Source organism: Hyla sarda, chromosome 3 (assembly GCF_029499605.1).
Source record: "Hyla sarda isolate aHylSar1 chromosome 3, aHylSar1.hap1, whole genome shotgun sequence".
NCBI lineage: Eukaryota > Metazoa > Chordata > Amphibia > Anura > Hylidae > Hyla > Hyla sarda.
Genome location: NC_079191.1, coordinates 349,434,260 through 349,462,195, shown reverse-complemented (window position 1 = coordinate 349,462,195; position 27,936 = coordinate 349,434,260). Strand labels below are relative to the sequence as shown.

Sequence of the window (27,936 nt, the reverse complement as noted above, 5' to 3'; positions counted from 1 at the left end):
GCCTACGACTATCCTTGCCGGATAAATTTGATGGGGACTCTAAGTTTTGCCGTGGCTTTCTTTCGCAATGTTCCCTGCACTTGGAGATGATGTCGGACCAGTTTCCTACTGAAAGGTCTAAGGTGGCTTTCGTAGTCAGCCTTCTGTCTGGGAAAGCTCTGTCATGGGCCACACCGCTCTGGGACCGCAATGACCCCGTCACTGCCTCTGTACACTCCTTCTTCTCGGAAATTCGAAGTGTCTTTGAGGAACCTGCCCGAGCCTCTTCTGCTGAGACTGCCCTGCTGAACCTGGTCCAGGGTAATTCTTCCGTTGGCGAGTACGCCATCCAATTCCGTACTCTTGCTTCCGAATTATCCTGGAATAATGAGGCCCTCTGCGCGACCTTTAAAAAAGGCCTATCCAGCAACATTAAAGATGTTCTGGCCGCACGAGAAATTCCTGCTAACCTGCATGAACTCATTCATCTAGCCACTCGCATTGACATGCGTTTTTCCGAAAGGCGTCAGGAGCTCCGCCAGGATATGGACTTTGTTCGCACGAGGCGTTTTTTCTCCCCGGCTCCTCTCTCCTCTGGTCCTCTGCAATCCGTTCCTGTGCCTCCCGCCGTGGAGGCTATGCAAGTTGACCGGTCTCGCTTGACACCTCAAGAGAGGACACGACGCCGCATGGAGAATCTTTGCCTGTACTGTGCCGGTACCGAACACTTCCTGAAGGATTGTCCTATCCGTCCTCCCCGCCTGGAAAGACGTACGCTGACTCCGCACAAAGGTGAGACAGCTCTTGATGTCAACTCTGCTTCTCCACGCCTTACTGTGCCTGTGCGGATATCTGCCTCTACCTTCTCCTTCTCTACTATGGCCTTCTTGGATTCCGGATCTGCAGGAAATTTTATTTTGGCCTCTCTCATCAACAGGTTCAACATCCCGGTGACCAGTCTCGCAAGACCCCTCTACATCAATTGTGTTAACAATGAAAGATTGGACTGTACCGTGCGTTACCGCACGGAGCCCCTCCTAATGTGCATCGGACCTTATCACGAAAAAATTGAGTTTTTGGTCCTCTCCAATTGCACTTCCGAAATTCTCCTTGGACTACCGTGGCTTCAACGCCATTCCCCAACCCTTGATTGGTCCACAGGAGAGATCAAGAGCTGGGGTACTTCTTGTTTCAAGGACTGTCTTAAACCGGTTCCCAGTACTCCCTGCCCTGACCCTGTGGGTCCCCCTGTAACCGGTCTCCCTAAGGCTTATATGGACTATGCTGACGTATTTTGCAAAAAACAAGCTGAGACTTTACCTCCTCACAGGCCTTATGACTGTCCTATTGACCTCCTCCCGGGCACTAGTCCACCCCGGGGCAGAATTTATCCTCTGTCCGCCCCAGAGACTCTTGCTATGTCTGAATACATCCAGGAAAATTTAAAAAAGGGGTTTATCCGCAAATCCTCCTCTCCTGCCGGAGCTGGATTTTTCTTTGTGTCCAAAAAAGATGGCTCCCTACGTCCTTGCATTGATTACCGCGGACTTAATAAAATCACGGTAAAGAACCGCTACCCCCTACCTCTTATCTCAGAACTCTTTGATCGCCTTCAAGGTGCCCACATCTTTACCAAACTGGACTTAAGAGGTGCTTATAATCTCATCCGCATCAGGGAGGGGGACGAATGGAAAACTGCATTTAACACCAGAGATGGACACTTTGAGTATCTAGTCATGCCCTTTGGCCTGTGCAACGCCCCTGCCGTCTTCCAAGACTTTGTTAATGAAATTTTTCGTGATCTCTTATATTCCTGTGTTGTTGTGTATCTGGACGATATTCTGATTTTTTCTGCCAACTTAGAAGAACATCGCCAGCATGTCCGCATGGTTCTTCAGAGACTTCGAGACAATCAACTTTATGCCAAAATGGAGAAATGTCTGTTTGAATGTCAATCTCTTCCTTTCCTAGGATACTTGGTCTCTGGCCAGGGACTACAAATGGACCCAGATAAACTCTCTGCCATCTTAGATTGGCCACGCCCCTCCGGACTCCGTGCTATCCAACGTTTTTTGGGGTTCGCCAATTATTACAGACAATTTATTCCACATTTTTCCACTATTGTGGCTCCTATCGTGGCTTTAACCAAGAAGAATGCCAATCCTAAGTCCTGGTCTCCCCAAGCGGAAGACGCATTTAAACGGCTCAAGTCTGCCTTTTCTTCTGCTCCCGTGCTCTCCAGACCTGACCCATCTAAACCCTTCCTATTGGAGGTTGATGCCTCCTCAGTGGGAGCTGGAGCGGTCCTTCTACAAAAAAATTCTTCCGGGCATGCTGTTACTTGTGGTTTTTTTTCTAGGACCTTCTCTCCGGCGGAGAGGAACTACTCCATCGGGGATCGAGAACTACTGGCCATTAAATTGGCACTTGAGGAATGGAGGCATCTGCTGGAGGGATCAAAATTTCCAGTTATCATTTACACCGATCACAAGAATCTCTCCTATCTCCAGTCTGCCCAACGGCTGAATCCTCGCCAGGCCAGGTGGTCGTTGTTCTTTGCCCGTTTTAACTTTGAAATTCATTTTCGCCCTGCCAACAAGAACATTAGGGCCGATGCTCTCTCTCGTTCCTCGGATGCCTCGGAAGTAGAGGTCTCTCCGCAACACATCATTCCTCCTGACTGTCTGATCTCCACTTCTCCAGTCTCCATCAGGCAAACTCCTCCAGGGAAGACCTTCGTTTCTCCACGCCAACGTCTCGGGATTCTCAAATGGGGTCACTCCTCCCACCTCGCAGGCCATGCGGGCATCAAAAAGTCCTTGCAACTCATCTCTCGTTTCTATTGGTGGCCGACTCTGGAGACGGATGTTGTTGATTTTGTGCGGGCTTGTACTGTCTGTGCCCGGGATAAGACTCCTCGCCAGAAGCCTGCTGGTCTCCTTCATCCTCTGCCTGTCCCCGAACAGCCTTGGTCTCTGATTGGTATGGACTTTATTACAGACTTACCCCCATCCCGTGGCAACACTGTTGTTTGGGTGGTCGTTGATCGATTTTCCAAGATGGCACATTTTATTCCTCTTCCTGGTCTTCCTTCAGCGCCTCAGTTGGCAAAACAATTTTTTGTACACATTTTTCGTCTTCACGGTTTGCCCACGCAGATCGTCTCGGATAGAGGCGTCCAATTCGTGTCAAAATTCTGGAGGGCTCTCTGTAAACAACTCAAGATTAAATTAAACTTCTCTTCTGCTTATCATCCTCAATCCAATGTGCAAGTAGAAAGAATTAACCAGGTCCTGGGTGACTATTTACGGCATTTTGTTTCCTCCCGCCAGGATGACTGGGCAGATCTTCTACCATGGGCCGAATTCTCGTACAACTTCAGAGTCTCTGAATCTTCTGCTAAATCCCCATTTTTCGTGGTGTACGGCCGTCACCCTCTTCCCCCCCTCCCTACTCCCTTGCCCTCTGGTTTGCCCGCTGTGGATGAAGTGACTCGTGATCTTTCCACCATATGGAAAGAGACCCAAAATTCTCTTTTACAGGCTTCTTCTCGCATGAAAAAGTTTGCCGATAAGAAAAGAAGAGCTTCCCCCATTTTTGCTCCCGGAGACAAGGTATGGCTCTCCGCTAAATATGTCCGCTTCCGTGTCCCCAGTTACAAACTGGGACCACGCTATCTGGGTCCTTTCAAAATCTTGTGCCAAATTAATCCTGTCTCTTACAAACTTCTTCTTCCTCCTTCTCTTCGTATTCCCAATGCCTTTCATGTCTCTCTCCTTAAACCACTCATCATCAACCGTTTCTCTCCCAAACTTGTTTCTCCCACTCCTGTTTCCGGTTCTTCTGACATCTTCTCCGTGAAGGAGATACTGGCCTCCAAGACGGTCAGAGGGAAAAAAATTTTTTGGGTTGATTGGGAGGGCTGTGGTCCTGAAGAGAGATCCTGGGAACCTGAGGACAACATCCTAGACAAAAGTCTGGTCCTCAGGTTCTCAGGCTCCAAGAAGAGGGGGAGACCCAAGGGGGGGGGTACTGTTACGCCGAGCGCTCCGGGTCCCCGCTCCTCCCCTGAGCGCCCGCAACATCCTCGCTACTGCAGCGCCCCGGTCAGATCTACTGACCGGGTGCGCTGCGATACCGCCCCCAGCCGGGATGCGATTCGCGATGCGGGTGGCGCCCGCTCGCGATGCGCACCCCGGCTCCCGTACCTGACTCGCTCTCCGTCGGTCCTGTCCCGGCGCGCGCGGCCCCGCTCCCTAGGGCGCGCGCGCGCCGGGTCTCTGCGATTTAAAGGGCCACTGCACCATTGATTGGCGCAGTTGGTCTAATTAGTGTGTTCACCTGTGCACTCCCTATGTATACCTCACTTCCCCTGCACTCCCTCGCCGGATCTTGTTGCCATTGTGCCAGTGAAAGCGTTTCCTAGTGTGTTCCTAGCCTGTGTTCCAGACCTCCTGCCGTTGCCCCTGACTACGATCCTTGCTGCCTGCCCCGACCTTCTGCTACGTCCGACCTTGCTCTTGTCTACTCCCTTGTACCGCGCCTATCTTCAGCAGTCAGAGAGGTTGAGCCGTTGCTAGTGGATACGACCTGGTTACTACCGCCGCTGCAATACCATCCCGCTTTGCGGCGGGCTCTGGTGAATACCAGTAGTAACTTAGAACCGGTCCACTAGCACGGTCCACGCCAATCCCTCTCTGGCACAGAGGATCCACCTCCTGCCAGCCGAATCGTGACAGCAACGGCTGCAGGAAATGAAAAGTGACGTCCCTGATGCCGCGCAGAGGAGACGGGAGAAGAGGTCACATCACATATCTGATAGTGGCCTTGAGGTTATGGTTAATTCTCCTCTCTTTTTTCACAACTTTACTTTACACCTAAGGTGTTGGTGTTCAACCATTTTATACCTCGGCTTCTGTATGCTCCACAGGAAGTTCTTTTCTTTTTGAGTTTCCTTTCTGTCTGACCACAGTGCTCTCTGCTGACACCTCTGTCCATTTTAGGAACTGTCCAGAGCAGGATATGTTTGCTATGGGGATTTGCTTCTACTCTGGACAGTTCCTAAAATGGACAGCGGTGCCAGCAGAGAGCACTGTGGTCAGGCAGAAAGGAAATTCAAAAAGAAAAGAACTTCCTGCGGAACATTCAGCAGCTGATAGGTAGTGGAAGGATTAAGATCTTTTTTTTATAGAAGTAATTTGCAAATCTAGAATAAAAGAAAGGTATAGAGCAGCTCACAATCTAGTTAGCCGAGGTATAAAATGGTTGAACACCTACACTTTAGGTGTAAAGTAAAGTTGTAAAAAAAAAGAGAGGAGAATTAACCATAACCTCAAGGCCACTATCAGATAAGTGATGTGACGTCCTCTCCCGTCTCCTTTTCATTTCCTGCAGCAGTTGCTAGTCAGAGCTCGGAGTGCGGCGACTGCAGGAAATTAAAAGTGACGTCACTGATGCCGCGCAGAGGAGCCGGGAGAGGACGTCACTCATCTGCTTCACTGACCGCAGCCCACAAGACCCGCCGCCTGACCTGGCCTGCCGAAGCGCAGCCAGGTAAGAAAAATAAAAAAAACTATGAAAAGCAGGGAAAAGGGGGAATGATGAGGGAGGGGGGAGGTAAGAAAAATTTAAAGCAGAGCGGGGAGGAGACGCCGCTGGTCACTGATTTAAAGTGGCCGCGGCCGTGCTGCTAATACTTAACAAGCAGCAGCTGCTGCGGCCGCTTTAAATCAGTGACCAGAAGATTTATCGGCGTATAACACGCAGGCAGGCTTTTTGCCTTAAATTTAAGTTTTAAAAGTGCGTGTTATACGCCGATAAATATGGTATACTTTTAATAAAGTTTTATAGGAATTTGTCATACATTTGAAGCACGGTTCATTCTTATTCATCATGTACCAGTTTATCTGATAGTGGCCTTGAGGTTATGGTTAATTCTCCTATTTTTTTTTACTAATTTACAAATCTGTTTAACTTTCTGGCACCAGTTGATTTATAAAGGAAAAAAAATGTTTACCAGGGGAATGCCCCTTTAAGTTTTATGATTTTGTGACATTTATTTAGCGTTTTGTATTTTTGTTTGATTTTCCTATGGTATAAAAGCTGCTTTAAGACACCATAAACAAGAAGACTATACAAACCTCTATCAAATACATAAAACTTTATGTGACTGACTCGTATATAATTTAAGTAAATTTTTATTTTTCCTTTTTGCAGAAGAGAATGAAGATAAGGTGACACTCAATAGTAAAGAAGAGGAGGAGCGACGTATAGCTGAAATGGGCCGACCTGTGCTTGGAGAACACACAAAACTTGAAATCATTATTGAAGAATCATATGAATTCAAGGTATCAACTTTTTCTAGTTTCCGTGTGGTTTATATAGCAATATAACATAGTTTTATGGTGCTGTGATTGTCAAACCTTATAGCAGAGAACACTCATATTATCTGCATCCATATTCATCATCCATGCTTAAGGATTTTTTATCACAGTACAGCACATAGATTTAAACACTACATGGTACATTTTAATAGTAGATATAATACAGTGGTCCCTCAACATACGATGGTAATTCGTTCCAAATTAACCATCGTTACTTGAATCCAATGTATGTTGAGGGATCCGTGCAATAATAATATAGAATGTTATACTCACATGTCCCCACCGTTCAGGACCGTCACCGCTGCCCAGGATTGTCGCTCTCCATCACTGTCATCACGTTGCTGCCCGCGCCGCTCCTATTGGATGATGGGACGGTGTGCGTGGCGACGTGATGACAACAAAGGAGAGCGACGACCATGCAGCAGAGCATGAAGAGGACAGTCCGGAACGTCGGGGACAGGTGAATGATCGTCAGCGGTCCACACGGGGCATATTAAACGGTTATCCGGCGGCAGCTGAAGCAGTCTGCATTGCCGGATAGCCGTTTATGCGATGGCCCCAACATATAAAAGCGTTGTATGTTAATGCTGCCTTCAACATACGATGACCTCTGAGAGGCCATCATATGTTGAATTGATCGTATGTTGGGGCTATCGTAGGTCGGGGGATAACTGTACAGAGGAAGTACCACAATGTCTAATACAAAACAACAGCTAAGGACACTAAAGCTTGTTGTGGTAGATGGTGTGATGAGGGCACATGGAATTCCCCTAGGGGCAGATGGCATTAACCCCTTGTGTTCGTGACACCAGGGCGTGGTTTATCCTCAATACCACCTGAAGGTACATGACTGGATCCTGGGCTAGGCACGGGGGCAATAATGACTCTGATGCCAAGTTACGGCACAATGGTAGCTTTACCGAGGGTAGACAGGTGGAATAGTCTATACAGCTTAGCCAGGCCCACGGAGTTGACCAGTGACTTCAGAGACCTTAGGGCTTTCTAAGACTTGCAGTGGACTAGGCCAATTTTGATGCAGGCCATGCTGGCTGAAGACAGGTTGACTTTGACCGACTTGACTGAGACTGACTATACCCTGTTTGCTGCTTACCAGGCTCTGACTGGGGGGGGGGGGGTTGTGGACTTGTAGACTTGTGGCTGTGTGGTTGTCTTGAGGCTTCCTTTGTACTCCAGACACACTATTAGAACTTGACTGCACTCGACCTCAACAAAGACTTAACTGGAAATCAAGAGCGTGAGAGAGCTAGCTCCACCCAGGGCTTATATGGGGGAGACTAGGAGGGGTCCCATAGGTCACCCTTAGGTCACATGGTCACTGATACCTCACGGGGTTACACTCACATGACAACTGGTGATCACATGTTAACATTTCTTAAAGCAATAACGCTCTTTTATACATTTTACAGTATAACATATGGCAGAAAATAGGGGGAAAGATTTTGTGGGGTCCAGGGGACACTTCAGGGAGGCTGCCTGACAGGGCAGCAAGGGTACAGGGGTACAAGGGTACATTGTCATAGACATGCTGGCACAATTGTATAAGGATGAATCTGGTCATCCTTATTGTTTTTTTTTAAAGATTTGAGATGTATTGTGCATTTATCTATACAGATTTATGTTTTCTTAAACATGAAGAAAGATTCCCAGCTGGACAAGTCCAGTAAAACATATTTTATTAAAATGATATCTACATAGCTAGGGGTGATGTAGGACCTGACACGTTCAGTCACTTAAACCTTAGTAATAGACCACATAACTAGACATATCTAGTCTCTCTGTTAGCAGTGCCCATCAGTACAGAGTGCCCCATAAGCAGAGTCTTAGTCATGTCCCTTATAAGCAGCACCAGAGTGCCCCCAATAAGCAATACTGCAGGTTGTGTACCACAGTGCCAACCATGTGCCTCCTTTATGCCACCATAAATTTCAATAAAACAGTCCTTTCAGTTGCCATAGCTGCTGAAGCTCCCACTAGGGAGGATTTACAACAACAATGTCAATGGAAGCAATACAAAAACAGCAGCAATTGTGGGAGCTCTATCATCTCTACTGTGAGTCTGGATGGTCTCCCCTGTTTTGAGTTGAGAAGTATAGGTTAAAAATGAATTATATTATACAAGGCATATAAAAGATATCGGGAAAAAGAACACCATTGGAAATAATAATTTTGCTACCATAGATTCACAGATCATGAGACTCTCTCAGTATAAGTAATAATTCTTCAGGGACATAAAAAGTATCCTTATGTAGTTCTTGTACTGCACTCATATCTTCATATTTTGCTTTTTGGTGCTTCCACATTTAATTGAAGCCAGTCAGACTTGTATTACAACAGAGGGACTCTTGCCTAAGGCGGAATTGCTTAGTAACAGTTGTTCCTAAGGGACTAATGTATAAAGAGGATTACTAAAAATAAAAATGCATGTGCGTAAAATACACTAATATTTTATGTTAATCTTAAGGGACTGAGACAAAGCTCGCTGTGAACTTGCCGGCCCCAAAACACAACTACATGTATTTATAATCATTGTGTAAGGATTTGTCTAGATGATTAAGTTCTAAAAACAGAATCCAACTGTTGCATTATGGGTTTTCGTGTAGTAGTCTGCATCAAATAACACTTAGAAAGTACATGCACCTTTCTTCTGACATATCATGGAGACATGGGGTCTGGGTGCAGGGAACAAACCAACCTAACTCATACTTCTGTACCACATTATGTGGGCTACTTATCAAAACCAATGCGCAGAAAAAGTGGAGCAGTTTATCCGGTCAAAATCAGCTTAACATAAATCAATGTACCTAAGTAAGATGAAAGCTTTTCGATTCTGCCTGTGTATGATGTAAAAGCCGTCTAATATAGATGACTTATCACCATAGGGGGCCTGACCAGCTCTAGTGTATGATTTCAGGCCGGCCCTCAGAGTGGTGACTAATTTAAATCTTCACTCCCCTGTCCTGTTATGTCTGCCCACTGCCCGGATGCCAGTTCTTGCCTCTGTTCTGTGATGAGGCAACCATGTTCACACCCCCTCCATTGAATTATATAAACAGCTTTTTATTTAATATATGTATATATGTATATATATATATATATATATATATATATTCAATCCCCAAAGTGGCCAGGGCCATCAGAGGTGGCAGACATGATTCAGAGCACAGTAAGCACACTAACTTTCCAAAAGACCTGTGCTCTGAATCTGTCACCTCTGATGTCCGCAGCAAATTAGGGGATTGAAGATATATATATATATATATATATATATATATATATATATATATATATGTATATATATATAGATATATATATATATATATATATATATATAGGAATCAAACAGAAATCAAAATTACATCATTTATATTGATGACCTTTCTACAATAGGCCATCACAATCAAATTTGAATAGAATAGGAAAACCTGTACTCTCTGGTTCCCATTGGAGCAATGTCTCCTTCCGCCTCTGGCACTGCTAAGAGCAGTCACTGTTCAGCAGTTCCGGTTTTGGCCTATAGGAGCCTGTTGAATGCTCCTTTTCTCATTTGAAGAGCCACTGCTTGCACTGGTTACTCTTTCCCCACATATCCGCACTGGAAACTGTCTATTTAAGGGAGATCCACCCAGCACCCAGTTTTGATGGATCTAAGTGTTGCAAGCAAAAATGTGGTACTCTGATCCTGTTATTCACTGTATCCTGACTCGTATCTGTTTCCTGGTTTCCAATTCTGCCTGACTTTATCTATTTTATACTGACTTTCATGTCACCTACTGCCACTGACTTGAACTTGTGCAGCCTGGCGGGAGATTTATCAAAACCTGCATAGAGGAAGAGCGGTGCAGTTGCCCATAGCAACCATTCAGATTGCTTGGTTTTTTTTCACAGGCCTCTTTTAAAATAAAAGAAGTGATCTGATTGTACCTCTCTTCCTCTGCACATGTTTTGATAAATCTTCCCCTATGTGCCTATACAGTAAAATCTGCCTTAGTGCACACCTCCCAATAGGGGACACTTCCCAATAGCGGACAGTTTTTAATTCCCCGGCTGAGTCCCATAAGACTTAATGTATTTGCACCCTCCAAATAGGGGACACTCCCAATAGCGGATGCGGACACACCCAAAACAGCACAGTAGGGGACAAAAACACTCCCAATAGGGGACAAAACACTGCCATTAGGGGACAAAACACTCCCAATATGGGACAACCAGGCTTATGTGCCAGCCCTACCTTGTACACAGGGCCGCTGTCAGGGGGTACAGCCAATACCCCAGTAAGAGGCCCAGGCACCCGCTGCAGCCCCCTGCAGAAGCCCCAACACAGAAGCAGAAGATCGCTGTTTAAACAGTGATCTCCTGCTTCTGTACATGTGCCTGCCACATCATTCACCTCCCTTCTTCCCTGATCTTCCCCTGCCAAATCATCCCCCCCCCTTACTACCCCCTGTGCCACATAATTTCCTCTTGATCCCCCCCTGCGATATTTCACTATCCCTTTATTACCCTCTGTGCAAATTCATCACCCCCTCTTTACCACCTCCTGTGCCATTTCATTACTCCTTTATCCCCCTGTGTCACTTCATAAAGGGGGGGAGGGGGTGATGGATTAACACAGAGGGTAATAAAGGGGGAGTTAAATGGCTCAGGGAGATCAAGGGGAACTGATGTGGCACAGGGGGTAAGGGGTGGGGGGGTAATTTGGCTCATGGCACTGGGGGAATAAGGAGGCACAGGTTAAAAATGGGGGATTAAATGATACAGGGGAGGGATAAGGGATTATTAAACGGCACTGGGAGATTATCCGGTAACATTGCTTTTTATCATGTTTTATAGGTAATTACACTCTATGGCCACTTCTCCTTTAGATAGTTTTTTTTTTAGCCTTTTTTCCCAATAGGGGACATCTCTATATAGTGGACACTTTTTCCCCATGTACCATATCTCCTTCATCCATGAGTACTAACTGCTCTGACTCTCCTGTGTGGCTCATAGTGTTGCTCGCGAATATTCGCAATTCGAATTTTATTCGCGAATATCGCATATTCGCGAATTCGCGAATATTCGCGAATATAGCGCTATATATTCGTAATTACGAATATTCGTTTTTTTTTTTTTTTTTCACAGTACACATCACAGTGATCATCCCTCTCTGCTTCCAGCTTATGTGGTGTAAGAAGGCTCTAATACTACTGTGTGAGACTGGCGTGCGAATTTTCGCATATGCGCAAATTTGCATATGCTAATTTCCGCATATGCGAATGTTCACGTATGTTAATTTTTGTATATACAAATTTTTGCATATGTTAATTTTCGCATGCGCGAAATATTCGCATATGCGGAAATAAAACGAGACTATTACGAATATGCGAATATTCGCGAATATGACGAATATTCGTCCATATATTCGCGAATATTCGCGAATTCGAATATGGCCTATGCCGCTCAACACTAGTGGCTCACACTGGTACCTTCTGGTCTGCTGAGCAAGCTGCTACCCATACCGGGACCATGCTCATTAGTGACCTGGTACCTTTTTAGCAGCAGACGTCATATTGGTTTGGTAGCACAGCAGGTCCACAGCCATTGCCCATTACACACAAGTGCAGCTGTCTCTTTTTAAATTAGCTGATTATTGGGGGTGTCAGGAGTTTGACCATTGGCAGTTCGATACTAATGCCTTGTCCTAAGGTTAGACCATCAATGTAAAAGTTATTAACCTTGAATTATTATTGACTGAAGCTTGGACAGCTTAACAAAGGAAAAGAAATGTTTCACATAATAATATATCAATTTAATCAAAATGAGCTGGTTTTCTCCAGAAATGTAGAGGGATGCCCTGCCTCACAGTATGGCCACTTCTCCTTTATTAACGTATTGACAGAACAGATTAAAGACTTGTTAATGAATATTAACCATGACAGGATTGATGCACTGTATTGCTGCCTATGGGGCATCCACATCAGCTACTACCACCTCAGGAAGAAGAGTCACAGACGGAATTCAGTGCACATACGTGAACCATCAGTCACCTCGTTTATAAATATATGATACAAGAATATTAAGATAAATTGTACAGTAGTGTAATGATAGTATAATATTGCCTTTATATTCATAGAATACAATTGTAGATGTTTACAGGACACATATGTTTGGCAGTCATGTAGACATGTCACTCATGTGTGTGATATGTAAATTGAGGCACTAGACAGATACTAGAATGATAGATAATCCGTAACCTTTGCTAAAGTCACCAAAGAGAAGGAAAAATCCATAGAGCAATAATTGCATTCTAACATTGATAGTTTTCTCGGTGCCGTTTTGCTAACAAAGACAATAAGGAGAAGATGGACAAAGCTATAATTCTCCGCTCTGCATGTTGGTATCTGTAGCCATATATAGTGGTACGGAACAATAGCATTGATTAATCTGAGAGCATTTTCTTAATAGAATGAATAGATTTACAGTTGTGATTGTCTGTAAATATACTGGAGATAAAAATATGTGACTGAGCAGAAGTCTTGCTCTTTCTAATGTCTCGGTTAAATACTTACAGGGGTACTTCACCCCTAGACATCACCTATTCAAAAGATAGGGGACAAGATGTCTGATCGTGGAGGTCCTGCCGCTGGGGAGCCCCGTGATCTCGGCTGCGGCACCCCAGACATCCGGTGCACTTAGCGAACTTCGCTCAATGCTGGATGACTGGCATTGTTGAGGTTTGTGACGCCACAGCCCTAGACATCCCTAGACATCTTATCCCCTATCCAAAGGATAGGGGACAAAATGTCTGATCACAGGGGTCCCGCCGCGATCTCTCTGCTGCACCCAATGTTCGTTTACAGACCCTCGATCTGACATCTTATCTTTTGGATAGGGGATAAGATGTCTAGGGGCGGAGTACCCCTTTAAGTAGGTAAACCATAGTTCTAAAATTGATCTGTGGCCTCTTCTGACATATTTGTATGCTTCATGAAATAACAATTCTTTTGTTGGAACTCTTCAGTTTGCATTTTCTGTTCTTCTTCCTGGAAATGTAAGATTAAATTGTCTACTGGATGTTACCATTACCTTGTCAGTAGGGTATGTCTCTGTAACAATGTTTTCCAACCAGTGTGCCTCCAGCTGTTGCAAAACCATAACTCCCAGCATGCTGGGAGTTGTTTTGCAATAGGTGAAGGCCCACTGGTTGGAAAAACATTGGTCTATACACTCTGGCCTGTCAGCTCTGATTGGCATTTTTGTTAGGTCTATTAATAAGTTGAAAAAAATATTATTTAAAATAACCTCAGGACTTTAGTATATAGAAAGGTATTGATCCATTTATTATATGATGTCCCATCTATTAACCCATCTGCAGGTGCATCAAAGTGCCGTCCCTGAAAAGTCCCGCCTGGGACCAATGGTCCCACCAGTTCCCATGGTAGAGCAGGTCCTGCCACTCTGTATCTGTCCATAGTAAAGCAAAAGAGAACTGTTTGAATTGGTGTTTATCAACTGTGATAATATGCATTGCCTACAGGGGAGCCAGAGGGAGAAACATAGCAGCTATGGCATTAAACATGATCAGTCACCCCTGCTGCTATATATCACAACTATGACCTTAGGTCTCAGAAAAGGAGAACATGGCTTTCTGTTTTTAGTACTTATCACTGATATATAAAAGTTTATCTTGAAATTACAGTAAATAGCCACAGTTAATTTATATTTTTTATTATTATTTGTTCAGTTGTTTATACAGGAAAACTGCTTTGAGAAAACCATAAAAAGTGGTTTTCTATAGGGATAGCCTTCTCAACTAAAACGGACACTTTCCAAACATATGGTGGACTAAAAATCCATCAAAATGTTTTTGTCTGTATAAGAGGTGATCTTCTGGAGAGGCTTCCCTGTATAAGAGATTTACAATGGATGATGAGTTATTGTCCTTAAAGGGGTACTCCAGTGGAATTTTTTTTTTAATCAACTGGTGGCAGAAAGTTAAACAGATTTGTAAATTGTTTCTATTTAAAAATCTTTATCCTTCCAGTACTTATTAGCTGCTGAATACTACAGAGGACATTTTCTTTTTGGAACACAGTGCTCTCTGCTGACATCATGACCACAGTGCTCTCTGCTGACATCTCTATCCATTTTAGGAACTGTCCAGAGCAGCATATGTTTTCTATGGGGATTTTCTCCTACTCTGGACAGTTCTAAAAAAATGGACAGAGGTGTCAGCAGAGAGCACTGTGGTCATGATGTCAGCAGAGAAAATAATTTCCTCTGTAGTATTCAGCAGCTAATAAGTACTGGAAGGATTACGATTTTTTAATAGAATGGACAAATCTGCTTAACTTTCTGGCACCAGTTGATAAAAAAAATAAAAAATAAAAAAGTTTTCCACTGGAGTACCCCTTTAAAGTCTACCTGTCAGATCCCACACAAAAAAATGTGTATATATATATATATATATATATATATATGTGTGTGTGTGTGTGTGTGTGTTACTCAGTACCTAATCCTGCACATGTACATCTAATTGTTATGCCTCTATCACCTATATTTATTATAAAATTCCCTATTTTCATTAGCTCTCACAGTGTTAGAAATCATCTCAGGAGAAGGGGGCGTGTCTCTCCCTTGTGGTGGTGGGAGGTGATTGGTTGTCTGCTCATTCAGCCTTGTCCATGAGTCATCTCTTGTCCATGACTCATGAACAACTCTGATGCTGCTGCAGGACTGGTAAGTGTTCTTATAGGTATGGGGACCCCTAATGGTGGGATTTTCAGGAGCCGTTTTCTTTATAAAATATGAAAAATAAATGTAAACAACCATAATACAAAAGGTCTTTAAAGGAAAACTGTCGGCTTGCTCCCTATGCACTAACCAGCGGTACTGGCTGGTAGTGCGGGGGACACTGATCAGTCTGATGCTTACCGTGCCTGGATCCGCTGCGCCATTTGCCCATAATCTTCTCTTTTCGGTATATGCTAATTAGGTGCTAACTTGCATCGGCCAGGCTAACTGGCATTCTGATGTCAGCGTTTCTGGCTGCAGCGCCGCCCAGCTCATCAATATTCTTCCCCTCCCTCCGCCTCTCGCTCTTCTCCCCACTCTGTAATGAAGAGAGAGGGGAGGAATATTGATGAGCTGGGCGGTGCTGTGGCCAGAAACACTGACGTCAGAGTGCCAGTTAGCCCGGCTGGTGCAAGTTAGCACTTGATTGGCATATACCGAAAATAGAAGATTACGGCCGAACGGCGAGGCGGATGCGGCACGGTAAGCATCAAACTGATCAGCGTCCCCCGCACTACCAGCCAGTACCTCTGGTTAGTGCGGGGGGGGGGAGCAAGCTGACAGATTTCCTTTAATTTTCATCACTAACAGTTTTTGGATCTCACAGTGCACATTTAAAGGTTGTGGGCACTTTTGTACTGATATTTTTTGTCTGGTGTCCCATTGTTATGCCACCAGACAATCCTTTTAAAGAAGCAGTCCAGTGACCCCTGATATTGCAGATAGAAGGGAATAACTAAGGTATAACACAAATAGAGAAACACAGCCGCACATCCACCATGTGTAATTTGATCCACTTGCTTCTCAGCATAATTTAAAAAGCTAACAGGTTGTTAGTATAAATTTTGATCATAAAGTATAAGCCCACTTGCCACGTCAAGGCCACCTAGTCAGAGTGGGTCCCTAACCTGACACTGGCGTAGCGCCGGGTGGCGACCACTGCCTCCGAGACACCATGCCCACAGGGGGAATGACCGAGTGGCCAGGCAGCCCCACTGCTGCCCAACCAAGGCCCTGGGTCTGGGCCACACCACCCCACAGACAAAGCATCACAGAAACAATGGCCGCCACAGAGAACCACACCAGTGTGACCACTTACCATGTGCTCCCTACCAGAGGGCTGGGAGAATGGTAGGAGGAAACCCATATGCTGTCTTCTGCTAATTAAAAATGCTGAGGCCGAATGGATGGAGCGGAGTGCTGGCCATAACTAAGGTATCACTAGCTGAGTTATATATATTGGGTGACTACCTATATAATGAAAATAGAAATGACTGAAGTACTTTTCTAAAGGCCAAAATTATGATAGCAAAGTAATACTGTACTGTGTGGTGTTATCCAGGGGAAGACTGGGTAAATTGCATTTATTTTACCTTTACTAGAACTGCTTAACCCTATTGACAATGCTGGGACCTTGTATGTATATTGTGTTTCTTAGGTTCTCACTTGGAAACTCAATTCCCTCCCCACATTAATGGACCCTCTTGTGTAGCTCTACATGCTCTTTACTATGTTTACTTCATTTTCCAGTCTAATGTCATTTTATTAAAATACATGGCCGAGTAAATCGCCCAAAAGTATTGATCATATATTAAAAGTGAGAAATTGCCAAGCGCTTGTCATTGACATGTCTGAGTAAACTAGTTTAGCTATTGAATCTTTCATGAAAGTGTATAAATAATTCACAATTTTGCGGGGCTTGTATTCTGGAAGCCTTACAATCTATATTCATTTTAATTACCTGGTCACATGACTACCACTACTCGAAAATTCCAATAGAATGGTTAGAGTTGTAAAAGTAATATCAAACTATAGTAAAAGTGTTAGTGCTAGTTTGAAATAATGGCATATCACTGGGATAGAAATCTGGTCTATATTAGGGGTTGGTCTTCTCAATATGGTATTCATTTTAAAAGGTTCGGAAGATTTGGTAAGTATCTGGTCACTCTAACTGTATGGATTTTGTTCTTAAAGAGAAATTGACAGCTAGTTCACTCGCACTAAACGCCATATACTGGGTCATAGTGCTGTTGAACAGCTGTAAATAAGGGATTACTCACTTAAATCCGTAAATTATGTGCAGAGCAAGGCTTGTAAACAACTTTATTCCTAATGCGCCCTAGCGCACATTGGAGGCGGGGAACTGGCTGACTGAGCTCCCTTGATTCCTCCTAATCCTCCTCAACCCCGCCCCTTCATTATTATGCTAATGAAGTGAGCGGACGAGCACTCTGCTCTCACCAGCAGCCTTCATTAGCATATGAATGCAGGAGACTTGCCTGATGGGGGATTATGGCTGATGCTAGTTTCACATTATGTTTTTAGCAGTACGGGACCGTATACGGCTGGGGGGAGCTAAAATCGGGCGCTCCTGACTTGTATTGAGTGGGCGTGGTTGTGACATCACAAGCGGGGCGTGGCCATGACATCACGAGCCTCCACCCCACATCACCAGTCATCCAGCACGGAGCGAAGTTCGCTCCATGCACCAGATGTCTGGGGTGCTGCAGCCGAGATCGTGGGGGTCCCCAGCGGCGGGACCCCTGCGATCAGACATCTTATCCCCTATCCTTTGGATAGGGCAAAAGATATCTAGGGGCAGAGTACCCATTTAAAGAGTGCACACTTAAAGAGCTTAAAGGAAGGAAGTAGCTAGGGGGCTACATAAGGGAGTAGCTTGGGGGTTGGCAGGTCATGTGTCTCAGCTGCTGGGGCCAGGGTGGGCGCTAACTAGCCCCTCTGTCTATACCAGGCTATGCACATAGAGGTTTGAGCATCAGACTAAAACTATGCCACAGGTGAAGTAAAGCCTAGCTACACCTCTGTACTGGTCACAGCCAGTCAAAAACACATGTGGAATCTCTAAGTGATACCCTAGGTGCCAAACTATTACTGTCAATATACCATTCAGTAGCTGCCCACTATGACTTTCTATGCTGGCAAATTATGTAAACTATGGGGGTTATTTATAAAGGCCCCCTAATCTACCTAAATTTTTGTGAAGCTGCAGCGCACATGTGGATGTGACTTTCACCGGTGTATATGGCTTTCTTCGGCAGTGAGTGCAGTGGGCGTTTAGAGGGTGCAGTTCTAGGTATACAGTTTACACACTGATTTTTAATGTGCAACTTTTGCAAAAGTTACACAGTTTTGGCAATGGCCGCTCCGGCCAGGACCAGATGCAGGCAGCCGCGCCGGGCTGACTGACAAGTGTGCACCACATAAGCTCCGTAAACATTAGCCGGCAGGTAATAAAAGGCACTGGCATCTAGATTCATGCTGACCAGCGGCACCTGGCACACGCTAGTGTGCCACACAGGTGTAAAGAAACGAAATTCAGGTGTTAATAAATGACCCCCTATATTTGTAAACTATGGAGACTACTGTATGGTCCAGATTTATCTGACAAAAACTTTTTGGTTTTGCCCCTAGCAACCAATCACAGCTCAGGCTTCCTTTTATCAGACCACATTACGATATGAAACCTGAGCTCTGATTGGTTGCTGAGGGCAAATCAGGCAGTTTTCTTTTCCTCAAACAGATTGATAAATCTAAGAACTTTGGTTTAAACTTGTAAGCCCAGGAAGAAGGTCCAAAATCAGTTCTCTCCTGTCTCATCTAATAAAAAGCAATTGTCTTGGCCAGCCAGCACTCAAAGTGATAACAATTCCAATTTATTGAAGCATTTTAAAAAAAGCTTAAAGGGGTACTCCAGTGGAAAATTTTTTTTTTTTTCATAATCAACTGGTGCCAGAAAGTTAAACCGATTTGTAAGTTACTTTTATTTAAAAAGCTTAATCCCTCTAGTATCAGCTGCTGTATGCTCCATAGGAAGTTCTTTTCTTTTTGAATTTCTTCTCTGTCTCACCACAGTGCTCTCTGCTGACACCTCTGTCCATAGCAGGAACTGTCCAGAGTAGGAGCAAATCCCCATAGCAAACCTGTCCTGCTCTGGATAGTTCCTGACATGGACAGAGTTGTCAGCAGAGAGCACTGTGGTCAGACAGAGAAAAAATTCAAAAAGAAAAGAACTTCCTGTGGAGCATACAGCAGCTGATAAGTACTGGAAGGATTAAGATTTTTATATAGAAGTAATTTACAAATCTGTTTAAGTTTCTGGTACCAATTGATTTAAAAATTGTTTTCCACTTGAGTACCCCTTTAATACATAGTTAATAACAGTTCAGCAACTTCGACATCTTTAGGGAAAGAGCGCACAAACACCTAATGCATTTCAGCCTAAGACACAGGAGCTCAGCCAGCCGACTCCCCGCCTCCAATGGTTGCTGGGGCTCATGATGAATAAAGTTGTTTACAAGAATATTTCTGCACATATCCTATGGATTTAAGTGAGTAACCCCTTATTTTACAGCCGTTCACCTGCACTATATCCCAGTATACTGTGTTTAGTGCAGATGAACTAGCTTTCAGATTCCCTTTAAATAAGTCATTCCAGCTATGGTGGAACCATTTTTAAGCAACACCTTAGAACCTCTTTAAATTCAATATAATATTTGGGTTGTCACTATACAGGTGCCTGTGGATCTCTGAAACTCCATTATTTTTATGAAATATGCTCATACATTGTAATTTGTTTATTACATTTGAAATTATTTATTATCCTTAGTTTGGTTACTGAGATGAGCACAAAGTAGTTGTTTTTAACTTTACTAAAAAATGCAGTAAAACTCATATCTTGAAGAAAACTGGATGCATGCAATATTCTCGAGTCTGGTTCTTTTTCCTTGTGTATTGTTTTAGCAAATTATTCATCAATACACAAGGGTAATGTACAATAGGAAACAGCATCAGCATATGTTCATGATTTAAGCTTTAGGACAGAATAGTGTCACTTACTGGCAACGCTAATGCCAAAAGTTGCCCCTTGCAAAACAAGTTGTATGACAGGTTCTGGCCCCAGATAGTAGTTGTGAAGTAACTGTAATTTAATTCATAACATTTCTTTAAAGGGGTACTCCACTGTTAGACATCTTATCCCCTATCCAAAGGATAGGAACATCTTATCCCCTATCCAAAGGATAGGGGATAAGTTGTCTTATTGCAGGGGGGCCCAATGCTGGGGACCCCCGCAATCTCCCCTGTAGCAGCCCGGTACCTCAGCAGCCCGGAGCTAAGTTTTCTCAGAGGCTGATTAAGGGCGGTGTAGGGGACAGTTCTATGGGAAGAGGAGTGACTCCCCTTCCATGGACTTGCATTGAGGGGGTGGACGTGACGTCACGAGGTGGCGGGCCATGACATCACAATGCCCCGTCCCCTGCACCGCCCTTAACTCCGGGCTTCTGAGGTACCGGGCTGCTGCAGGGGGGGGATCATGGGGGTCCCCAGCGGCGGGCCCCCCGCGATCAGACATCTTATCCCCTATCCTTTTAATAGGGGATAAGATGGCTAACAGGAGAGTACCCCTTTAAGAAGTTAATGTTTGAACCAGTGATCTTTACAGGAGTTTGACTCATTACTGTTTTAGAATGTATCATTTTATAGTGAATTCCTCATGCTATAGTACTAAAAAGACATTTGACCTATTCCTTCTTTTTTTTCTGCTTCTTACAGCTTTAAGCCCCTATGTAGAAAAATATAGGTACTAATATGTTGGTATATCCTATTTACTCCAAACCAGCTAGCTATTCCAGCCACATAGTACTTTTGCACACGTAAATTATAAAAATAACTGTTTTGGCCTCATAAAAGGATAGATTTTTTTCTTTATTTTCATTAAGATACAGCAGCAGAAAATTGGCAGCAGAGCTAGTTGCACATGGCAGCAATTCTTGTCACAATTTTTTTGAGTCCCTGGCACCTTGGTGACCATAATGGTCACCATCTGGAGATATGTAATGTAGTTTTATTAGGGTAACATATTAATATTATTTTGTGGTTGATATGGAAGCACTGCTTTGTACTAGACAGCTTTGCATAGGTTTAGCCCTGGAGCTTAGACTGGCCTTATTGTCCACAATGGTTTTATCATAGGAGGGAGGAAACCCCATAGAAAATGCTAAAACAGGCCCCCTTTTATTGTGTCTGATTTTGCCCCCAAGGACAGATAGTTCTGCTTTATTTCCCTTGGCTTTCCATGACCCATTAGTAAATTCCCCCATCCATTAATTTGTTGACAGTGCATATAACTGGATAGATAAGTTCTGCACATTTTTGAATCAATAGAAACAGGGATGGGACCAACCTAGGCATGGGCCCCCCTCTATTCAAGGGCCCAATAGCAGCCGCATGGTCTACCTCTCCTTGCTTGTTATGTGCCCCAGTCATAAATCTAGTGGCAAGGACAGGAGGTCACTATGGCTTCTTTCCCACTGCTGTTATGACACGGCATAATGGCCACCGGGGGAGCCAGGGAGGATAGCGGGAGAAAAATTACTGCAAGCGCCGTCTTTTTCTCCCGCTATTACTGTCAAAAACAACGGCGCCTGGAGACCCCCATAATGGTAAATGGGAGCCGTCGGGAGCCGTTGTTGCCTGTTGCCCCCCCCCCCCCTCACGGGAACAGCCGTTAAAGTCACACAAAAAAAAAGAGAGAGACTTTAATGTCCATTCTTGACGGAGAGCAATGGCAGTGTGAAAGGGGCCTTATATTGTTAAAGGGGTTATTCACCATAAGGTGATTTTAGTATGTACCTGGCAGACAGTAATGGTCATGCTTAGAAAGGATCTGCGCTTGTCTTGGGGCTAAATTGCTATGTTGTGAGATTACCATAACACTGTGGCTAGCTTTTTTGAACTTGTATTTCCTGTTTGACTTTTCTTTTTTTGACTACAAATCCCACAATTCCATTTTCCTCCCTCCCAAACATCAGCCACCCCACCCATTGAAACATAAATGAGCTGCATCCTTTCAGAGACCTGTGGTTTTTAATCTGGGTGCCTACAGCTGTTGCATTAGTTGCAGATTGATCTATTTTCCACCAAGCGATCCCTCCACCCTTTGTAGCAGACACGCTCCCTGTCATCAGCTGACTAGTGAGTCAGGTCTCGGCCGCTTTGCAAGCTGGGAAAAATCTGAGACAACAGTCATTTTGTATGCTGATAAAAATAAATAGTGGGGTGAAAATCACAGAAGAATTGTGAGAAAACTGTCACACACAGGTACAGACACTATATTATGAACTACACTAACTTTACAGCCGCTGTAGCATAGTCAAATAAAAAAAATTCCTGGAATACCCCTTTAAGCCTGAAGCCTTTCTCAAAAAATATTTTGGAAATCCCTTTCTTGTCCTTCACAATAAATAACTCCATATCTGCATTTATACCCATCCTTTACATATATGTTTGTGATAAGGTTCAGACTTGCACACTTGCCAAATGGCCAAGGTTTTCCATTGTATGTGTAAAAGAAAAGTGATAACAATGAGTCCCTGACTCCTTTTCTGTCTCTGCAGAGCACTGTGGACAAACTTATTAAGAAGACAAATCTTGCCCTGGTGGTTGGAACGAACAGCTGGAGAGAGCAATTTATCGAAGCCATTACTGTTAGTGCTGGTAAGTCCATGCATTGGATACATACTTTGGTTTACATAATGCCACCCTAGCATCCAAGACCATCAAGAGGAAACTTATGTTCATTTTTCTTATGTTTGTTAGAAGGGAATTATGGCAATTATCCAAGGTTTGAAGCCAGTTATAGGATTCTCCAGAGACCCTGCTGCTCTAATGTAGTGTTATTTCTCTTTGGGGATTGTGTCATGGAACGTTAAGACTTACAGAATTGTCGCTGGCTTGTGATTTATTTTATTATTTACCGTGAATATAAAAACATATCAGGCATTTATGTGTTTAAATACATGACAGCATTGAACTAGATCTTTTTCACAAGCTGGTTGAATCCGGGGGCCAGTTGGGATTATTTGTTCCTCCGATCTCTCACTACAGCACATAGCTAATATTCAGAGTGCATATATCTAGTTGTAAATCAATCCTTACATATGATTGCATTCTTGGCATATTTACTGGGATTTCTGCCTCCTATTATTAATATTGTGGTTAAACTTTACTGTATTTTGCATTTTTTATAGTTGGTTACAAAGACAAAAGCAGTATATACATGATATCTGGAACATGCACAGAAATCATTGGACCCCATAGCAAAACATAGAATTAGCCCAAACCTCACTGTATGAAGGTCCAGACACTTTTCTTGGCAGATCGAGGCTCAAATGCCATATTTTTCACTGCATCAATATTTCACAAAACATTGCAGTGTCTGCAAATCTGGGCCATGCCCTTTCGCAAGGTGTGTCTGATCCATATACATTTGCAATCACAATCCTCATTTGAACCCCAGTTGGCAAGTCAACAAGTTTGGATGATGTAGCAGAAGCAAAAGTTGATGATGATATGAAGCTTCTGCATGTTTTCAACTGATTCAAACCACGTCAAGCTCCCTTAGAGCTAGACCAATTTTATATTCAAGTTAAAGTGTACCTGCCAGATTCCCCCCACCCCCCCAAAAAAAAAAAAAAAATAATAATAATTTGCTACTCAGTACCTAATCCTGACCTTGTACATATAGTTTTTATGCCTCTGTCACCTATATTAATTTAAAAAATATCTCTTTTCATTAGCTGACAGTGTAAGAAATCCTCTCAGGAGAAGAGTGTGTGTCTCTCCTTGTGGTCGTGGGAGGTGATTGGTGTGTCTGCTCGTGCAGCCTTGTCCATGAGTCATCTGTTGTCCATGACTCAAGGACAAGCCCGATGCTGCTGCAGGACTGGTTAGTGTCCCAGTAGGTATGGAGACACCTAGTGGTGGGATTTTCAGGAGCAGTTTTCTTTAAATAACCATATTATAATAGGTCTTTAATTTTTATTAGTAACAAAATATAAAAAGTTTTTGGATCTGACAGTCATAAGATCTGACAGTGTTTAAAGATTTGCATTTTGATACACTCGCTGAGCTGGTTCAAGCGCCAAATGTTTTGGAGACTTGCAAAAGAGCCCCTTGCCTTTCTGATTCTGGTAGATATATCATTCTTAGTGCCACCATCTGGCACAATTTGGCTTCCAACTTACTGGAAAGTTTCACTTTTTTCAACTGGCTGGCTTAATGGATTGTCCACATTGATTTTCATAGACTTAGTGTTGGTGACATTGATGATTAGACGGGCTCTTGTGAGTGGCTGGCTAGGTTGGTAGTCAAACTATGTAATAGGCAAGCACTAATCTACTAGATCAGCCATCATATCATCCATGTTTCTGCCTTTGTATTACCACCCTAAGAGTGACTGAGAGAAAAGCCTTCAAATATGTGTTAGGTAGCAAGAGAATTAGGCCAGAAACCAATAGCAGTTACATAGTGTGCCTCCATGGCAGGAACAAAGGAAGAAGAAAAAGCTCAGAGAACCTCAGATGAGTCAGAAGATCCACAGGAATCTTTGGATGTCAGAGATCAGCACTCAGGGTCCAGCCCTCTTTGTTAGGTCCTCAGTATGAATACCAGGAATGTCACTTTTTTATTTAAATGCATGTAGAAGGAATTTTCAGACTAGGCTGCATGTGTGTATATTTTTACCGCTATGGACAGAGATGTCTTCAGCTATGGAAGTTCCGCCTTAAAGGGGTACTCAGGTGGAAAACATTTTTTTATATCACCTGGTCCCAAAAAGTTAAACAGATTTGTAAATTACTTCCATAAAAAAATCTTAATCCTTCCAGTACTTATTAGTTACTGAATAATACAGAGGAAATTCTTTTCTTTTTGGATTTCTTTTCTGTCTGTCCACAGTGCTCTCTGCTGACACCTCTGTCCATTTTAGGAACTGTCCAGAACAGCATATGTTTGCTATGGGGATTTTCTCCTGCTCTGGACAGTTCCTGACATGGACAGAGGTGTCAGCAGAGAGCACTATGGGCAGACAGAAAAGAAATCCAAAAAGAAAAGAATTTCCTCTGTAGTTTTCAGCAGCTAATAAGGATTAAGAATTTTTTTTATAGAAGTAATATACAAATCTGTTTAACTTTCTGGCGCCAGTTGATTTAAAAAAAAAAAAAAAGTTTTCCTCCAGAGTACTCCTTTAACCTCTTAAGGACTCAGGGCATACCTCTACGCCCTGAGCCCTGTCCCAGTGTTTAAAAACTGGGTCACACTGTGAACCCGCATCACACCAGGACCCTGGGCTAATAGCGTGCAGCACCGATCGTTGTGCCGTGCGCTATTAACCCTTCAGATGCAGCGATCAAAGTTTCCTGAAAGTGAAAGTAAACGCTTCCCGGCAGCTCAGTCGGGCTGATCGGGACATCGCGATAAAATTGCGATGTCCTGATCAGTTAGGACGCAGGCGGAGGTCTCCTTACCTGTCTCCGCGGCGTCCGATCTGGGTTTGATTGCTCCAAGCCTGAGCTACAAGCTTGAGCAATCGAGCCCCTATCTCGCTGATCCATGCAAAGCTATAGGTCCCTATGGGAGCTAGAACATTGCAAAAAAAAGTGAAAAAAAAAAAGTTAACAAAGGTCATTTAACCCCTTCCCTAATAAAAGTTTGAATCACCCCCCTTTTCCCATGAAAAAATACTGTGTAAATAAAAATAAATATAAACATATGTGGTATCTCCCCGTGTGGAAATGTCCGAACTATAAAAATATATTGTTAATTAAATCGCACGGTCAATGGCGTGTGCGCAAAAAAATTCCAAAGTCCAAAATAGCGTATTTTTGGTCACTTTTTATATCATGAAAAAATTAATAAAAAATGATCAAAAAGTCCAATCAATACAATAATGGTACCGATAAAAACTTCAGAACATGGCGCAAAAAATGAGCCCTCATACCGGTCCATACGTGGAAAAATAAAAAAAAGTTATAGGGGTTAGAAGATGAGAATTTTTTACATAAATTTTCCTGCATGTAGTTATGATTTTTTTCCCAAGTACGACAATATCCAACCTATATAAGTAGGGTATCGTTTTAACCGTATGGACCTACAGAATAAAGATAAGGTGTCATTTTTAACGAAGAATGCACTGCATAGAAACGGAAGCCGCCAAAACGTACAAAATGACATTTTTTCTTCAATTTTGTCGCACAATGAATTTTTTTTTTCCGTTTCGCCGTGGATTTTTGGGTAAAATGACTAATGTCACTGCAAAGTAGAATTGGTGGCGCAAAAAGTAAGCCATCATATGGAATTTTATGTGCAAAATTGAAAGCGTTATGATTTTTAGAAGGTGATGAGGAAAAAATCAAAGTGCAAAAACGGAAAAACGCTGAGTCCTTAAGGGGTTAAATGCGATCAGGAAAATGTCACATTCATTAATCTGAATAAATAATGACATCCATGTCATAATTCATTGCTCATAGTAAAAGAGGTACATGGATTTGAATACGTGGACTTGGCTTTTCTGTCTGGGTCACAACGGTTAATATTTGTACAGTAGGTTAGCATTTCATTCTCCCCATATGCACAATATAAGGTTTTATATATCTTTCTCATTATTGCTATTATTATTTCCATTTTTCTCACTGGCACAATACTTTTACGAATCACACTTCATGCTATGAGCATTTTACACAGTGCACCAGAGACCGTGTACCAAAGGAAATGCTTCTCTTTAGCATCTGTGGCCTGTTGGCTTGTGCCAAGAACAATAGTATGTCAGACAAGACCTTTGAATCCATAAGGACTTGTTGTTTATCATGTAATATTAAAACTGCCGCTTCACTGACCAAAGCATGTCTACAATGTAGCAAATAAAAGTGCCCGCAACATAGTAATATGTATAAATACTGGCATTTTACCAGGTTACAATGCTCTTTTAAACTTGCAGTAAGTCAATAACATAGTCTTAGATTTATCAAACTGTGTGAGAGAAAAAGTGGAGTCATTTTTCCACGCCAACCAATCACAGCTCAGCTAATGAGCTGAGGTAAAGTGAAAGCAGAGCTGTGATTGGTTGCTGTGGGAAAATCCCTCCTCTTTTTCTCTCTCACAGCTTGATAAATCTGGGTCATAGACAGGTAGTGTTTATCTGGAATGTGGAAACATAGGCTTGCATCCTTTTTTAGAGGGGTACTCTGCCCCTAGACATCTTATCCTCTATCCAAAGGATAGGGGATAAGATGTGTGATCGCTGCTGGGGACCCCCGCGATCTCCCTGCTGCACCCAGAGTTTGTTTAGAGCGTCGGGTGCAGCGCCTGAGGCTCATGACTTCACAGCCACACCCTGTCCGTGACGTCACGGCCATGCCCCCTCAATGCAAGTCTATGGGAGGGGGCGTGACGCCCCCTCCCATAGACTTGCATTGAGGGGGTGTGGCCATGACATCAGGCGCCTCCATCCCACATCACCAGTCAGCGAAGTTCGCTCCGTGCACCAGATGTCTAGGGTTTCGCAGCTGAGATCCCTTTCGATAGGGGAAAAGATATCTAGGGGAGGAGTGCCCCTTTAAGGTGTGCACACTTTAAGGAGCTTAAAGGGGTTATCCAGGAAAAAACTGTTTTTTATATATCAACTGGCTCCAGAAAGTTAAACAGATTTGTAGATTACTTCTATTAAAAAATCTTAATCCTTTCAGTACTTATGAGCTGCTGAAGTTGAATTGTTCTTTTCTGTCTAAGTGCTCTCTGATGACGCGTGTCTCGGGAGCTGTCCAGAGTAGAAGCAAATTCCCATAGGAACTGCACAGAGCAGAATAGGTTTGCTATGGGAATTTGCTTCTACTCTGGCCAGCTCCCGAGACATGTGTCATCAGAGAGCACTTAGACAGAAAAGAACAACTCAACTTCAGCAGCTGATAATTATTGGAAGGATTAA

The 27,936-nt window shown here is 43.4% G+C and overlaps 1 protein-coding gene and 1 long non-coding RNA gene across 7 annotated transcripts in view; one reads left to right on the top strand and one right to left on the bottom strand.

Annotated features, from left to right (window-relative positions):
• LOC130362666 (uncharacterized) overlaps window positions 1–26,976 on the bottom strand; it is a 67,170-nt gene extending 40,194 nt beyond the window's left edge. For both annotated transcript variants that reach the window (XR_008891514.1, XR_008891515.1), the window contains exon 1: window positions 26,921–26,976. This is a non-coding gene — a long non-coding RNA (uncharacterized LOC130362666). The remainder of the gene's footprint in view (window positions 1–26,920) is intronic.
• Window positions 1–27,936, top strand: part of SLC8A1 (solute carrier family 8 member A1) — a 568,703-nt gene that overhangs the window by 501,654 nt on the left and 39,113 nt on the right. For all 5 annotated transcript variants that reach the window (XM_056567535.1, XM_056567539.1, XM_056567534.1 and 2 more), the window contains 2 exons: window positions 6,196–6,326; window positions 22,571–22,670. In XM_056567535.1, coding sequence (XP_056423510.1) covers window positions 6,196–6,326; window positions 22,571–22,670 — 231 coding nt within the window. The remainder of the gene's footprint in view (window positions 1–6,195; window positions 6,327–22,570; window positions 22,671–27,936) is intronic.